This window comes from Dendrobates tinctorius, unplaced genomic scaffold (genome assembly GCF_039654945.1).
Source record: "Dendrobates tinctorius isolate UK_male_01 unplaced genomic scaffold, ASM3965494v1 ptg000119l, whole genome shotgun sequence".
Taxonomy (NCBI): Eukaryota; Metazoa; Chordata; class Amphibia; order Anura; family Dendrobatidae; genus Dendrobates; species Dendrobates tinctorius.
The window spans coordinates 1,555,990-1,572,784 of NW_027361787.1; the positions used below are offsets into that span (position 1 = coordinate 1,555,990).

At 42.4% G+C, this 16,795-nt stretch overlaps 1 protein-coding gene and 1 long non-coding RNA gene across 2 annotated transcripts in view; both read right to left on the minus strand.

Annotated features, from left to right (window-relative positions):
- Positions 1–2,224: 2,224 nt before the first annotated feature.
- Positions 2,225–4,088, minus strand: LOC141101521 (uncharacterized). The gene is made up of 3 exons (XR_012234992.1): positions 3,535–4,088; positions 2,946–3,060; positions 2,225–2,338 (listed from the first exon to the last, which is right to left on the minus strand). It is a non-coding gene; the product is annotated as an uncharacterized lncRNA (long non-coding RNA).
- Positions 4,089–10,174: 6,086 nt separating this feature from the next.
- Positions 10,175–16,795, minus strand: part of LOC141101541 (uncharacterized) — an 83,354-nt gene continuing 76,733 nt past the window's right edge. The window contains 1 exon segment of the mRNA XM_073590665.1: positions 10,175–11,324. Coding sequence (XP_073446766.1) covers positions 10,303–11,324 — 1,022 coding nt within the window. The 3' untranslated portion in view covers positions 10,175–10,302.

The window sequence follows — 16,795 nt, forward strand, 5'->3', positions numbered from 1 at the left end:
TGATTAAGCAGAGTCAACATGGGTTTGTTACTAATAAGTCATGTCAGACTAACTTAATTTCCTTCTATGACGGAATCACTGATTGGGTGGATCAAGGAAATGCTGTAGATATAGTATATCTTGACTTCAGCAAAGCATTTGACAAAGTCTCTCATACAATCCTTATTGAAAAAATGATTAAGTATGGAATGGACAAGGCAACTGCTAGGTGGATTCATAACTGGCTTAGTGATCGGACCCAAAGAGTGGTCGTAAATGGCTGCACATCCAGTTGGAAGAATGTCTCAAGTGGGGTACCACAGGGCTCTGTCCTGGGCCCTGTATTGTTCAACATCTTTATCAACGATTTAGATGAAGGAATTGAGGGTAAACTGATTAAATTTGCTGATGACACAAAGCTAGGAGGGATAGCTAATACTAGAGAAGAGAGAGAGAGGATTCAAAAAGATATAAATAAACTGGAGAAGTGGGCAGCAACTAACAAAATGGTTTTTAACAGGGAGAAATGCAAAGTTCTACATCTGGGCAATAAAAATGAAAAAAGCATATACAGAATGGGAGGAATAGGGCTAAGTGACAGCACATGTGAAAAAGACTTGGGTATACTAATAGATCACAGACTGAATATGAGTCAACAGTGTGATGCAGCAGCAAAAAAGGCAAATTCAATTCTAGGATGTATTAACAGAAGCATACAGTCTAGATCACGTGAAGTCATTATTTCCCTCTACTCCTCTTTGGTCAGACCTCATCTGGAATATTGTGTCCAGTTTTGGGCACCTGTTGTGAGTTCATTTTCCCCTTCATTACTGAGGCCCGAGGAACTCCCTCTTCTGGTAAAGAAAGGTAGTGAGCCTGATTATCAAACACCTGAGGCTGATGATGACTGGCTGAGTGGAGTTACTGACTGGATATAAGGCTGCCGACGCCCTTCTGCCCTGCGGTTGATTTCTCTGTGGGATCCTTGGAGACCAGTCTGAATTCCTGCTCCTCTAAAGCTAAGTTTGCTGCTCGGCCTTTTGCTTTGGTGCTTTGACTTTGTTTTGCTTTGTTTTTCTGGATTTCTGCCATTCCCTGCTGGGGTGTGCTGAATTCATTTAGCTCTGTCTTCTGAAAATACCTGAGTGCTGATTTAGTTTTGAAGCCTAGCTGCTTCAGGGCCTTTTTCATATCAGCTTGTTGGTTTATGTCTTTGATAGGGTTTTGGCAGATTGCAGACAGCAGCCTTCCTGTCCTTTCCTATCTAGGTAGTTTTGGGCCCCGTCTTTGCTCAGTCTATCTTTCTGTCTGTGTTAGTATTTTCAACTTGCGTCACCGTCATTATATGTTGGGGGCTGCCTATTGCTTTGGGGTCTGCTCTGGGGCAGTTTAGATTTCCCCTTTCTTTCTTTAGGCCTATGTAATTCTCCGGCTGTGATCGAGGGGTCTAGGGCATCGTAGGAACCCCCCACGGCTACTGCTAGTTGTATTGATAGGTTCAGGGGTCTGCAATCTGATAGTTGCCAACTTCTCTGGTTTTCTGGACTTAGCTTGTATTTCTGCTTTTGTCTCCTACGGTGACTCATTCATAACAGGCACCACATTTTAAAAAAGACATCAACAAACTGGAGCAAGTTCAGAAAAGAGCGACCAGAATGGTGACCGGTCTGCAAACCCTGTCTTATGAGGAAAGGTTGCAGGATTTGGGAATGTTTAGTTTGCAAAAGAGAAGACTGAGAGGAGACTTAATAGCTGTCTACAAATATCTCAAGGGCTGTCACATTGTAGAAGGATCAACTTTATTCTCATTTGCACAAGGAAAGACTAGAAGCAATGGGATGAAACTGAATGGGAGGAGACACAGATTAGATATTAGAAAAAACTTTTTGACGGTTAGAGTGATCAATGAGTGGAACAGGCTGCCACGTGAAGTGGTGAGTTCTCCTTCAATGGAAGTCTTCAAACAGAGGCTGGACAGACACCTGACTGGGATGATTTAGTGAATCCTGCTTTGAGCAGGGGGTTGGACCAGATGGCCCAGGAGGTCCCTTCCAACTCTACGATTCTATGATTCTGGGTCAATTGAGTAATGGGTGCGATGATGTCTGAAAAGGTTTTAATGAACTGCCTGTAAAAATTGGCAAATCCAATGAATCGTTGAACCTCCTTCACAGACCTGGGAATTGGCCATTCTTAAATGGCTTGCGTCTTGCTCGCATCCATGCTGAGACTCTGAGAAATAACATACCCCAAAAATTGCATTTCCGTTTTGTGAAACTCACATTTCTCCAGTTTGATGTATAACTGATTTTGCCGTAAACGATCCAGAACCACGTGCTGCTGGTGCTCTTCTATATTGCTGGAAAAAATCAAAATGTCATCCAGATAAATCACAACAAAAATATTGAGTATATCCCTAAAAATATCCTTTGCCAGATGTTGGAATGTAGCTGGTGCATTGCGCAGGCCAAAAGACATAACAAGATACTCATAATGTCCATATCATGACCAAAAGGCTGTTTCCCACTCATTCCCGAGACGAATACATACTAAATTGTAAGCACCACGGAGATCTAATTTTGTGAAGATCTTGGCGTGTCGCACCCTCTCGAGTATTTCAGGAATTAGCGGAAGCGGATAAGAGTTCCTGATCGTAACTTTGTTAAGTTCACGGTAATCGATACATGGTCGAAGAGAACCGTCCTTCTTTTTGACAAAGAAGACTGGAGCACCTGCTGGGGAGGAAGATGGTTGTATAAATCCCTTCGCTAAATTTTCGTCAATATACTCTTTGAGAGCTTTCAATTCTGGCCCAGACAAGGGATAAATATTCCCAAATGGAATCACAGCACCGGGAAGTAGTTCCACAGGGCAATCGCATGGCCGATGTGGTGGCAATTTGTCTGCTTTCTTTTTATCGCGTACATCCGCAAAATCTTGATATTCAATTAGTAATTCTAACTCACCTGTGATGGCTGACCTCAGAAGTTAATTCTCCAGATGGTGTCTGTTTACTTGGAAACTGCAATTCTTTCATCCTCCAATCGATAGTTGGATTTTGCTGTTGTAACCATGGTAACCCTAGAATTATAGGAAAGTGAGGGGAGGAAATTAGCAAAAATGATATTTTTTCAGAATGACCCTCCCCCATACGAATCTTCAGAGGTGTTGTTTGAAAGTCTATTGGTCCGGACACCAACGGGGACCCATCCATGGTTTCCATTAACACCGGTGAACGTCTCTTCTGCGAGTGTATACCATGTTTTTTAGCGAATGCAATGTCCATGCAATTGCCGCTAGCCCCAGAATCAATCATGGCCTTACTAGTAATCCAACAAGATTGCACCCAGATCTCAATGGGAATAGTATAAAGTGTGTCCTTTCTGACCTCGCCTGAGATCGCCGTAGCAGTACTTATTGGAAATACTTCCCCACCCACAGGTGATGATGCTTCTGAACAAGAATCAGAGAAATCTGGGGTCTCGTCCAGCATCATTTCTCTGCAAGTATTTGACTGAGAGCAAACAGAAGATCGGAAAAGTCACATTCGATTACCGCAGCTGCGGACTTGCGATTTTTTTCCGGGACAGACCGAGATGTAGTGACCCGATCTTCTGCAGCAGAAACACAAATTTTCTCTGAAGCGATGTTCCTTGCGTGCGTCGATGTTACTCCTCCGAACCGCATCACTCATAGGTTCAGACTAAGCCGGAGAAGACGGCTTGTTTTAGGTTTCCCTGGAGGAAGATGGGAGGAATATGGGGTTATTATGATTGGCCTCCGCCCACCTCTCTTGCCGACGCTCCGTGAGACAAATATCTATCCGGATACAATGATTTATAAAGTCAGTTAAATTAGGAGGTGATTCACCCCGAGCCAGTTCATCTTTAAGGGTATGTGCACATATAGTTTTTTGTCTCTGCGGATTTTGTAGAGAAAAATCGCAGGAATTCCGCAGGACAAAGTGCTGCGGTTTTTCTGCGGTATATCTGCGGTTTATCTGCGGTTTTACACCTCATAATGGATGAGGTGTAAAACTGCAGCGTTTCTGCACCAAACAATTGACATGCTGCGTTTTGAAAACCGCAGCAAAACCGCGCGGAAAAAAACGCAGCATGTGCACAGCTTTTTTTTATTTCCACAGGAAATAAAGGTACTGTACAATGCAGCAGAATCTGCTGCATTTCTGCAGAGCCAAAAACGCTGCGGAAACGCAGCAGAAACCGCAAAGTGTGCACATACCCTAATAGTAGCAGACAAACCCCTCCTGAACACTGCATATTTTGCTGAGTCACACCATGTAGTGTCCAGCACCCACCTCCGAAATTCCATAGCATATTCCACCACAGGACGCTTTCCTTGACGAAGTGTTAATAATGCAGCTTCTGCCGTGACATTACGGTTGGGATCATCGAACATCTGACACATGGCAGCAATAAAGTCATTTAGAGAATTCAAACATGCATCATTGGTTTCAATCAGCGGATTTGCCCAGGCTAAAGCTTTGCTTGTCAGCAGCATTATCATGGTTAACACCTTGTCCCGTTCGGTTGCGAACTGAGCCGTATGTGCAGAAAAATACAATTGACACTGGTTCAGAAACCCACGGAATTTCTCTCTTTCTCTACCAAACCTGAATGGTGGGAGTTTGGGAAAAACCGGACCTGGAGCTGGAACAGGGGCTGGAACCGCAGCTGCGGCTGTAGTCTCCACATTTGAGAGGCTATAGCCTGGATAGAAGTATCAGCCACATTTGCATTGTGATTAGTTTGGGACTAATGCCCCCAGCATGGTCTTAATCGCCTGAAGCTCTCCATGCAGTCCTGTGACAAATGAGCACAGCTTTTTCACCCGTGTCTCCATTGTATCTGACCCAGTGAGCTCCATCTTTGAGGCTTGTGTATTCTGTTATAATTTTATACTAAAGTTCTATGAAGCCCAACGACGTGGGTCAGAAATGAAGACAAACACGGTATATCACAGTTCAAGATGTAAATATCTATTGGTAGAGATATGAACTTCCGGATAACAGATGCAAACTGCAACGTTACAGATAAGCAGGCAATAAGACAGTCTTTAGAGTGGGCAGATATAGTAGTACAGACCGAGGGTGTGAGTATGAGTCCAGCAATGCAGGCTCCTAATGGAGGGCAGACCGTAGCCGGGGTGGGTGCAGAGCCGGAGGAAAGCAACAGAGTCCTTTCATGGTACGTAGATCAAAGCAGGTGGGGTATCCTGAAGACTAGAAGAAGCAAGCAGGTTGCAGGTCCTTCCAGCTTGGCAGCAAGTAAGGTACAAGATACTCAAGCAAGGCATAGTGTGCAGAGTTCCCTTATATATACAGTAGACAGGAAAACAAGGAGTATCAGACAGGAAACAAGATGGCCCCGGTGAAGCCAGCAACTCCATTTTGGTTGAGGGCAGTATCCAACTGAACTAAGGGCAAGAGCAGACACAACAGGTACACAGTCCCAGTCCTTACACCCATATAATATTCTAACCTTGAATTTATTCTATAAATCTCCCATATAATATTCTCACCTTGACTTTATCCTATAAAACTCCCATATAATATTCTCACCTTGAATTTATCCTATAAATCTCCCATATAATATTCTCTTCTTGAATTTATTCTATAAATCTCCCATATAATATTCTCACCTTGAATTTATTCTATAAAACTCCCATATAATATTCTCACCTTGAATTTATCCTATAAAACTCCCATATAATATTCTCTCCTTGAATTTATCCTATAAAACTCCCATATAATATTCTCACCTTGAATTTATCCTATAAAACTCCCATATAATATTCTCACCTTGAATTTATCCTATAAAACTCCCATATAATATTCTCACCTAGAATTTATCCTATAAAACTCCCATATAATATTCTCACCTTGAATTTATCCTATAAAACTCCCATATAATATTCTCACCTTGAATTTATCCCATAAAACTCCCATATAATATTCTCACCTTGAATTTATCCTATAAAACTCCCATATAATATTCTCACCTTGAATTTATCCTATAAAACTCCCATATAATATTCTCACCTTGAATTTATTCTATAAAACTCCCATATAATATTCTCACCTTGAATTTATCCTATAAAACTCCCATATAATATTCCATCCTTGAATTTATCCTATAAAACTCCCATATAATATTCTCACCTTGAATTTATCCTATAAAACTCCCATATAATATTCTCACCTTGAATTTATTCTATAAAACTCCCATATAATATTCTCACCTTGAATTTATCCTATAAAACTCCCATATAATATTCCATCCTTGAATTTATCCTATAAAACTCCCATATAATATTCTCACCTTGAATTTATCCTATAAAACTCCCATATAATATTCTCACCTTGAATTTATCCTATAAAACTCCCATATAATATTCTCACCTTGAATTTATCCTATAAAACTCCCATATAATATTCTCACCTTGAATTTATCCTATAAAACTCCCATATAATATTCCATCCTTGAATTTATTCTATAAAACTCCCATATAATATTCTCACCTTGAATTTATCCTATAAAACTCCCATATAATATTCCATCCTTGAACACACGCCGCGTGCATCATGCTTTTGTACAATCTGTGAATAATATATATAGGTTCTCCTCATCTGAGTTATTTTTCATTGTCAACAACATACGATTTTCCTGTAATTCATTTCTCGCACTCTCTGTATAATAATGACTTTTCCCTGTGTGGGATTTTTGATAAAAAGGTTGACAACTAGTTGGACAACCCCTTCTCATTCCTCATGTTTGGTCTTGTTAAAATAAAAACACTTACACAAACCTCCCATGCTGGCTCCGTTTCAGTGGTGTCGGCACTTGTGTTCTTCTGTCTCTTTTGAGGTTTTTACATCATGTGAGCCCTGTGCCCAATCAGCGCTGACGTCACTGTCCCCACCTTTGGACAAATCAAGCATCATGAGGCCGCCAGAGAGCAGCCGCAGCCCTGGCTTCATGTTGATGTCCAATACGTCCGAAGGCAGGAACAGTGAAGCTGCCGGTGATTGGGTGCAGGGCTCGTGTGATGTGAGAACCTCACATAAGCCCCAGGACAGTGAGTCTCAACACCACTGAAGTGGAGCTGGCACGCCAGCGGAGTATGAGTGTTTTTATTTTAATGAGGCCAAACATGAGGAATGAGTTCACTGAGAAAAACAAATATATATATATATATATATATATACCGTATTTTTTGGACTATAAGACACACCTAGGCTTTAGAGCAAGAAATTAGGAAAAAAAATTGAAGCAAAAAATGTAGTCAATTCTGTACTTAATATCCCCTATCCTGGTATGCATGGCCCCCTCATCCCTACCCTGGTATGCATGGCCCCCTCATCACTACCCTGGTATGCATGGCCCCCTCATCCCTACCCTGGTATGCATGGCCCCCTCATCCCTACCCTTGTATGCATGGCCCCCTCATCCCTACCCTGGTATGCATGAATCCCTCATCCCTCCCTGTTGTGAATTCACTTTCTGGCCTACCTCTGATTACTAGTGAAGGTAGTGGAGCTGGTTCTCTTTCCGGGCTCCCTCTGGTGGCTACTGGAAGTAATGGAGCTGTACTAATTAACAGTGGCCTGCCACCTGATGATGAGGAGGATGACTGGATATCTGTAATTTCTGACTGGATTTAAGACAGCTGACTCCCTCTATCCCTGCTGGTGACTTTTTCCTGCCTCCTGAGGTCTTAGTTTCCAGCTCAGTCCCTGCATGCTCAGCTAAGTGCTCTTTTGCTATTGTTCACATTTGATTTGGTTTTGTCTATTTTAGGTTTGTGTGGTCAGCCAGCCCCGGTGGGGGCTGTGCTGAATTTCCATCCTTATGTTACTGTTTGTGCCAGTTTGTTTTTGTCCCTTATTAGATTGTCCTCTTTTTGCTCTGCTTTCAGAATATACCAGAGTGCTGATATAGTGGGCGAAGTCTAGTGACTTCAGTATTTTTCTATCAGACGTGTTGGGCATTTTTTGCAGGGTTTTTTGCATGATTGCAGACAGAGTCCTTTCCTGTCCTGTCTAGTTAGTGTGGGCCCCATCGTTTGCTCAGTCTATTTTCCTACCTGCGTTTGTGTTTTCATCTTGTCTCACCGACAATATATGTTTGGGGGCTATCTATTCCTTTGGGGTCTGCTCTGGGACAGTTTAGATTTCCCCTTTCTTGCTTTAGGCTTATTTAGTTCTCCGGCTGTGTCAAGGCGTCTAGTATCATCGTAGGTACGCTCCACGGCTACTGCTAGTTGTGTGGATAGGATCAGGGGGGTCTGCAATCCGCTTAGTTACCAACCTCTCTGGTTTTCTGTGGCTTGGTCTTGCTTTCCTCCTCGGTGACCCAATCACAACACCTACCCTGGTATGCATGGCTCTCTCATCCTTATCCTGGCATGCATGGATCCCTCATCCCTACCCTGGTATGCATGGATCCCTCATCCCTATCCTGGTATGCATGGCCCCCTCATCCCTATCCTGGTATTCATGGATCCCTTATCCCTACCCTGGAATGCATGCCCCCTCATCCCTACCCGTTATGCATGGCTCCCTCATCCCTACCCTGGTATGCGTGACCCCCTAATCTCTATCCTGGTATGCATGGCCCCCTCATCCCTATCCTGGTATGCATGGCTCCTCATCCCTACCCTGGTATGCATGGCCCATCAACCCTATCCTGGTATGCATGGCCCTTGATCCTTATCCTGGTATGCATGGCCCTTCATCCCTATCCTGGCAGGAATTATCACTCTCATCCCTATACTAGTATGCATGGCCCCATCCCTACCTGGTATACAGGGCCCCCATCTTATCCTGGTATGCAGGGCCCCATCCCTATTCTGGTATGATTGACCCCCATCTCAGTCCTGATATGCATGGCGCAATCCTTATAATTGGCCACCACCCCCATCCTGGTATGCATGGCCCCATCAGAAAACATTAAAAAAAAAAAAAACACAAAATATTACACTTACCTACAGGCGCTCCCTCGCAGCGTCTGCTCCGGTGCCAGCAACTGCTTTATGCTTGTAAGCAGCACATGGCAGGGACGACATGCATTGCTCACAAGCAGAGCACAGCTGCCGGAGTACTCGCTGGGACTGTGCGCACAGAGAGCAGTGAGCATTCATTCCTCTTCAGTAGCGCGCAGTGTCAGCCACTGGCTTCCTGCTGCTACCGGTGGTCACGTGTGCCACTGCTTAAGAGAAATGAATATTCATTGGATTCATTCATTCATCAGAAGACTATTTATTATTGATCAATATTTAAGTGGGACTAGACGAAGAAAACCCTAAAATCATGTATCATGTTAACCGAAACAATCAGAAAACTAGCCACATATTGGCCGATCCCAGACCTCAAACTATATACTGTATAAGTTTATAAGCCCCTCCAGTGTCAGGAATAGATAGTATGTGACAATACCGTATATACCACTCAGGGAACACTTACCTTTCAGAGATAATTTCCATATTCATACTAAATAATGGCACAGATCTCCCAGACATTATGATTGCACATATCCCTAGTCTTTACAACGATATTGCACTCATTCCCTGACAGACAGCAGCATGGCCATTAGTTAGAAGCTGCTAATGATCTTTGGAGCAGGTAAGTTTTCCCTGAGTGGTACATATTGGGCCGTCTGAAGACTGAGTTTAGTCTAGGACAATTTGTCTGCACTACTAATTATCAGCAGTTACATTACCAAACTAGGGCAGTCCCTATAGGAGAAAACACAAGAATTATACTGTATTGTCACATACTATCTATTCCTGACACTGGAGGGGCTTATATACTTATGAAGTATATAGTTTGAGGTCTGGGATCTGCCAATATGTGGCTAGTTTTCTGACTGCTTCGGATAACATGATTTTAGTTTTTTTTGGCCAGATTCTCGCTTGAATATAGGTCAATATTAAAGAGTCTCCTGATGAGTCGCCTTTGGTGAGGACGGTGAAACCCGTAGAAATGAGAGGCTTGGAGAGCGAGTGTTTATACGTCACCTCACCCTATATACTGAACTGTGGGGCACATGATTTATTTATTAGTCACCTACTGTCTTACCTTCAGGGGGTGAATTATGGGTATAGTTTTACATTTGGAATTAATAAAGTTTAGTTTTATCCTTTTGTCAGCAAACATGAGGAATGACAAGAGACAACCCATTTAAGAAGATTCAATTTTGGTTTAAACTATTCGAACATTATAAATATAAAAAAAGGCTTCTCCCCTATGTGACATCTCTGATATTTATTAACACTTGATATCCAAGTAAAATATTTCCCACATTAAGAAAATAAAAAAGGCTTCTCCTCTGTGTGACTGCTCTGATGTCTAACAAGAAGCGCTTTCTGGTTAAAACATTTCCCACATTCTGAACAGGAAAAAGGCTTCTCCCCTGTGTGAGTTCTCTGATGTCTAACAAGAGGCGCTTTCTGGTTAAAACATTTCCCACATTCTGAACAGGAAAAAGGCTTCTCCCCTGTGTGAGTTCTCTGGTGATTAACCAAATTTGATTTATGGTTAAAACATTTCCCACATTCTGAACATGAAAAAGGTTTCTTCCCTGTGTGGGTTATTTGGTGTTGCTTAAGAGTCCCTTTACGGTTAAAACATTTCCCACATTCTGAACATGAAAAAGGCTTCTCCCCTGTGTGAGTTCTCTGATGTCTAACAAGAAGCGCTTTCTGGTTAAAACATTTCCAACATTCTGAACATGAAAAAGGCTTCTCCCCTGTGTGAGTTCTCTGGTGATTAACCAAATATAATTTCTGGTTAAAACATTTCTCACATTCTGAACATGAAAAAGCCTTCTTCCCTATGTGGGTTATTTGATGTTGCTCAAGAGTCCCTTTATGGTTAAAACATTTCTCACATTCTGAACATGAAAAAGGCTTCTCCCCTGTGTGGGTTCTTTGGTGTTGCTCAAGATTCCCTTTACGGTTAAAACATTTCCCACATTCTGAACATGAAAAAGGCTTCTCCCCTGTGTGGGTTCTTTGGTGTAGCGTAAGATTCCCTTTATGGTAAAAACATTTCCCACATTCTGAACAGGAAAATTCCTCCATTGCTTTAGGAGCAGTTTGTATTTTAATGCCTCTTTTGTGAGTTTGATTTTCCTTAGTAGTCAGTAATGAATCAGAAGATGGGACCTGTTTCATAGGATCAGATGACAGATCTTTGCTGTGAATGGACGATGATATATCTGGAGTAATGGCATTCACTTCAGTTGTATCTTGTAGGATTTCAAGATCATCAGATTTAACAATTGAAGATGTCAGCTGTCCCTCTGATCTCCTGATACAGTCATCTGCTAAGATAAAAAACAATTATTATTTTGTATTAAAATATCCTTGAGTTTTATATTTTTGAACACTTCTACTTAAACTGTCCATAAAAATGGCAAGCTATGTAAAAACTTTAATCATTTACCAAGACAATGACAGTTCACAGTCTAATAGAAAACCTTGTTGGATGAGCCAGTAGTGTGCGGTGTTCAACTGTTTGTTCATTCTGCCTCCCAAATATCGAATAAAAAAGAAACCAATCAATGTTATGTAGGCGAAAAGAATACCAATTCTCATCTCACAAAAAACAAGTCCCCACTCAGGTCCATCATCTGTCAATGGAAAAACAGAGGTTCCCACACTATTAGTGGCTCAAAGGCTGCTGAAAAGCAACAAGGTTTCTATAAACCAATCCAGCAAAATCCGCTCTCACTTCGGAGTCTTGCAGTGTGCGCAATCAACATTTAGGATCCCTGTATTTAGCAATATTATAGAGAGAAGAACCCACTTAATTTGCGGTGTCTCCTGGAGCACAATCTGGGCACTATGTGCTGGGTAATAAAATGGCAGATGTGTAATTTTCACTCTCCAACATCCACTGCGTGTTAATTTCTGGAAAGTGAATGTGGAGTCAAAATATTCACTCCTCCTACACATGTGGTCTAAATTGTTGTTACCCCTCGTTTAATGACAGAAAAACCCACAATGGTCACAGAAATAACTTGAATCTGATGAATGTAATAATAAATAAAAAATCTATGAAAATGAAGAAACGAAAGTCAGACATTGCTTTCCAACCAGGCTTCCACAGAATTAAAAAAATATAAACCTCATGAAATAGGCCTGGACAGAAATTATGGTACCCTTAACTTAACCGCTTCATGACTGCCAACGGTAGATAAACGTCGGCGCTAGCAGGGCTTTGTGCAATGCCGACGTTTGTCTATGGTCAGTGGTTTTGTGCTCATCAGGACCCCAACGTACCTTGTAACGAGGGGATTCCGCGGCACAATGCTTCCTGTGACCCCCGACCTATTGAGACCTGATTGCTTCAGGACCTGATGACGTCAGCGTCACACCAGCCAATGAGACAAGTCACTAGGAAAGTTTGTTGTAGCAGTGAACTTTCCCGGGTGATCTGCCTCATAAAACCGCTGTTTCTCCTCAGATCTCCTGTCAGAGAGAGATTAGAGGAGAAACAGTGTTACAAGTGCTGCTGACAGGTAAGGCTGGTTAGGGTTAGTGCTATAGTTAGGGTCAGTGTAGGGGCTAAAGTTAGAGTTTACTGCTAGGCTAAAGTTAGAGTTACTGTTAGGCTAAAGTAAGGGTTACTATTAGGGTTAGGGTTGGGGTTAAAGTTAGGGTTACTGTTAGGGTTAATGTAGGGGCTAAAGTTAGGGTTACTGTTAGGCTAAAGTTAGGGTTGCTGTTAGGGTTACTGTTAGGCTAAAGTTAGGGTTACTGTTAGGGTTAGGGTTACTGTTAGGCTAAAGTTAGGGTTGCTGTTAGGGTTAGGGTTACTGTTAGGCTAAAGTTAGGGTTGCTGTTAGGGTAACTGTTAGGCTAAAGTTAGGGTTATGGTTACTGTTAGGCTGAAGTTAGGGTTACTGTTAAGCTAAAGTTAGGGTTTATTCTAAAGTTAGGGTTAGGCTAAAGAATTAGGCTTTTCTCAATTGTCTCCCCAATAATTTGGTCACGTCAGTCAGTCACTACACAGTTTTCTTTTTCCGGAAAAAAAAATAAAAAGGAATAAAATGGCCCGTCAGTATTATAGTGCAGAGGAGGCTTATGCACTTTTATGTTCTGACAGCGAAGAAAGTGCAGTGTCAGATGGTGATGTGGATTTCGAGGGCTTTAGTAGCAGCGACAGTGATGACTCAGAAATAAGCAATTCATCAGCCAGAATCCACGATCTTATTATGCTAGGTCAAATTTATGGAACCAACTAATATCCTAGAAATGAAAAATTTTTTAGAACTTACATTCCCTATGGGGAAAGCAAGCATTCGGTCCTATCGCCCTGTTCAAGCCACCCCTATGTTTTCTGCTGTTCTTCCTAGGACCCGTTATGAAATGCTCATGAGATTTTGGCATTTTAATGACAATAGTCAATGCCTGCCCAGAGATGCCCCAGAACATGACAGACTATTCAAAATCAGACCCATCATCACAGACATGACAGAAAAGTTCTTGTTCTTAAAGCTCTACACCCCAACAGAAAACATTTCCATTGATGAGTCCCTTGTAAAATTCTAAGGAAGACTGCACCTCAAGCAATTTATTCCTTCTAAGAGGGCAAGGTTCAGAATAAAGCTCTATAAAATGTGCGAGAGTTCAACTGGATACACATCAGCTTTTCACATTTATGAGGGGAAAGAGAGCCAACTAAACCCACCAGGAGGCCCTACTTATCTGGGAACATCTAGAAAAATCATTTGGGAGCTAATAACTCCATTTTTACAAAAAGGCTACAATCTGTATGTTGACAACTACTACACCAGCATACCTCTATTTAAAAGTCTGGTTGAACATAACATAGGGGCTTGTGGGACCATTTGCAAAAACCGTCAGGGGTTTCCACAATCATTGGCCAACAAAAAGTTCCGAAAGGGGCAGTCAGGGACTTTACGTAATGGAGAGCTGCTTGTCCTTAAGTATAAGGATAAAAAAGATATTTTTATCCTGCGCTCGATCCACACAGATGCCACAAGGGCCACTGCAGACCAACAGGGATCCACTACTCCAAAACCTGTGTCTGTCATTGACTACAACAAATATATGGGGGTGTGGACCTTGCAGATCAGGTTCTACAGCCATACCAGGTGTAACGGGGTCTACCAAGCTGGAGTACCTCTTTCAGTACCACCCCGTGTTTTCAGAGGTCCGCTCTGCGTTGGCTGGAGTCTGAATGAATGGCGCTGGCTGGAATTCCTCTGAGTGCATGGGCGCATATAAAAGATCACTGCTTCTCCATATATTTCCAGTCTGACAACACTTTACTCACAGGACACAGAATATATCACACAGATACAGAGGGCCGGCCAATAGACAAGCGTCAGGCCAGACATGCATTACAAAATCCGCAGGTGGCCGGAGCCTGCGGATATTTACTGTGTAAATTACAAAGGTGGGGGGAGGGCGGACACTGCTGATACATTAGGGACATGCATCTCACATGGAACCTATTATATATACATATAACTGCACAACATATTCTGGGTGCTGAGTTGTTCTGTAACACCAGTTATCAAGAAAATCATATATCTGGTATAAAAAGTTAGTAATTTAGTTGTTTCAGGTGGCCAAGTATAATTCTTTTGTCTTATACAAAAAAGCAGGAAATGCAGATACTTTCCTTGATTATCAGGAAAAGGTCACTGAAAATCTTCTTTGAAAATTTTGTCCCCGCCAATCCTTTAGAATCTGAAGATGTCAGAAGACTCACTGAGCGACATTTTATTGCACTCATCCCAGTAACTGAAACAAGAAAGAACCCCCAGAGAAGATGTCGTGTATGTTCCTAGAGAGGAATGAGGCATGATACCCGCTATTATTACCCACAATGCCCATCACTGCCAGCCTTATGCCTCCATGACGGCTTTACAATCTTCCACACAGAACCACGTTTTTGAACTGTTTTGACAATCAAGCATTTGGATTGTTTAGTGACAGACACATGTGAGTAGAGCTGACTTAACAATTTCCGGGGGTAGGTGGGGGGAGGTCTCCAGAGACACAAGCTGGGCACAATATATTGGGCACTACAATGACATTTTTGCAATTTTTGCTTGAAACTTCCACTACGAGTTTCTGGAAATCATCCATGTAGTGAAAATGGTCACTATATCCATAGACGAATTCACAGAGTGGTGTCATTACGAAAATGGGGTCACTTGAGGGAGGATTCTGTTGTTCTGGCACTTAGCAGCTCTCCAAAGTGCCATAACGGCAGAATCCCTCCTGAAGTGACCCCAATTTTGGAAATGACACTCCTCTGCGAATTCATCTATGGGTGTAGTGACCATTTACCTATCTACCTATTTTCCAATGTAAAATCTGGAGATAAAACATTTTAGTGGTAAAAATATAATTGTTTTTTCTTCACTGCCCAATGGTATAATTTTCTATGGAACAGCAGTGGTGTCAGTATGCTCACTACACTAGAGTTCGTTCAGGGAAGTATTTGGTAAAATGCAGTCACTTTTGGGGGCTTATGCTGTTCTGGCACCTCAGGGGCTCTGACAATGTAACATGTCACCCACAAACAATTCCAGCATTCCAGCAAAATCTGCACTTCAATATAGCGCTCCTTCTCTTCCGAGCTCTGCCATGCGCATAAACAGTGGTTTACCCCCACATATGGGGTGTCAGAATACTCAGGACAAATTGCACAACAACTTTTGGAGTCCAATTTCTCCTGTTACCCTTTGGAAAAAAAAAATGGAGGGCGAAAAGATCTTTTTTTTTTTTTTGGGAAAAAATATGATTTTTTGTTTTCACGTTTCTACGTAATTAACTTCTGTGAAGCACTTGGGGGTTCAAAAAGCCCACTACACATCTAGATAAGTTGGGGGTCTAGTCTCCAAAATGTGGTCACTTATTGGGGGTTTCCACTGTTTAGGCACATCAGGGGCTCTCCAAACGCAACATTGCATCTGCTAATTATTACAGCATATTTTACATTCAAAAAATCAAATGGCGCGCCTTCCCTTCCGAGCCCTGCCATGCACCCTAACAGTAGTTATCCCCACATATGGGGTATCGGCATGCTCAGGAGAAATTGCAAAACAAAATGTATAGTCCATTTTCTCCTGTTACCCTAGCGAAAGTAAAAAAAATTAGGTCTAAATGAAAATTTTTGTGAAAGAAACACCAAGGTTACTTACCGGTAGCCGTTTTTTCCGGAGCCCATGACGGCACACATGAGAGAGGGGATCCGCCCAGTCAGGACAGGAACCCTACTGAAGATAAAAGGGCGGTACCTCTCCCTCGCTTCAGTTGGTTTACAGAGCATGAGAGGCCCCCCGGGTTAGTACACATGGTAAAACTATCACCACATTATATCTAACTAAAAAAACACCCAAACTATAGTGCACACCAAAGGAGTGAAAAGGGGGGAATATACAGGTGCCGTCATGGGCTCCGGAAAAACCGGCTACCGGTAAGTAACCTTGGTGTTTTCCCGTCTCCCATGACGGCACACATGAGACTTTTGTAGAATAAGACACCTTAGGGAGGGACCACCGCTTGCAGCACCCTTCTACCAAAGGTTAGGTCAGTAGAGGAAGTCAGATCAAGTCAGTAGTGCTTAAAAAAGGTGGAAGGTGAGGACCAAGTAGCGGCTTTACAAATTTGTTCAATTGATACCTCAGCCTTCTCTGCCCAGGAGGTAGCCACGGCTCTGGTGGAGTGAGCCTTGATGCCTTCTGGAACCGGAGCGCCACTTGCGGAGTAGGATAACATAATGGCCTCCCTGATCCATCTGGCAATGGTA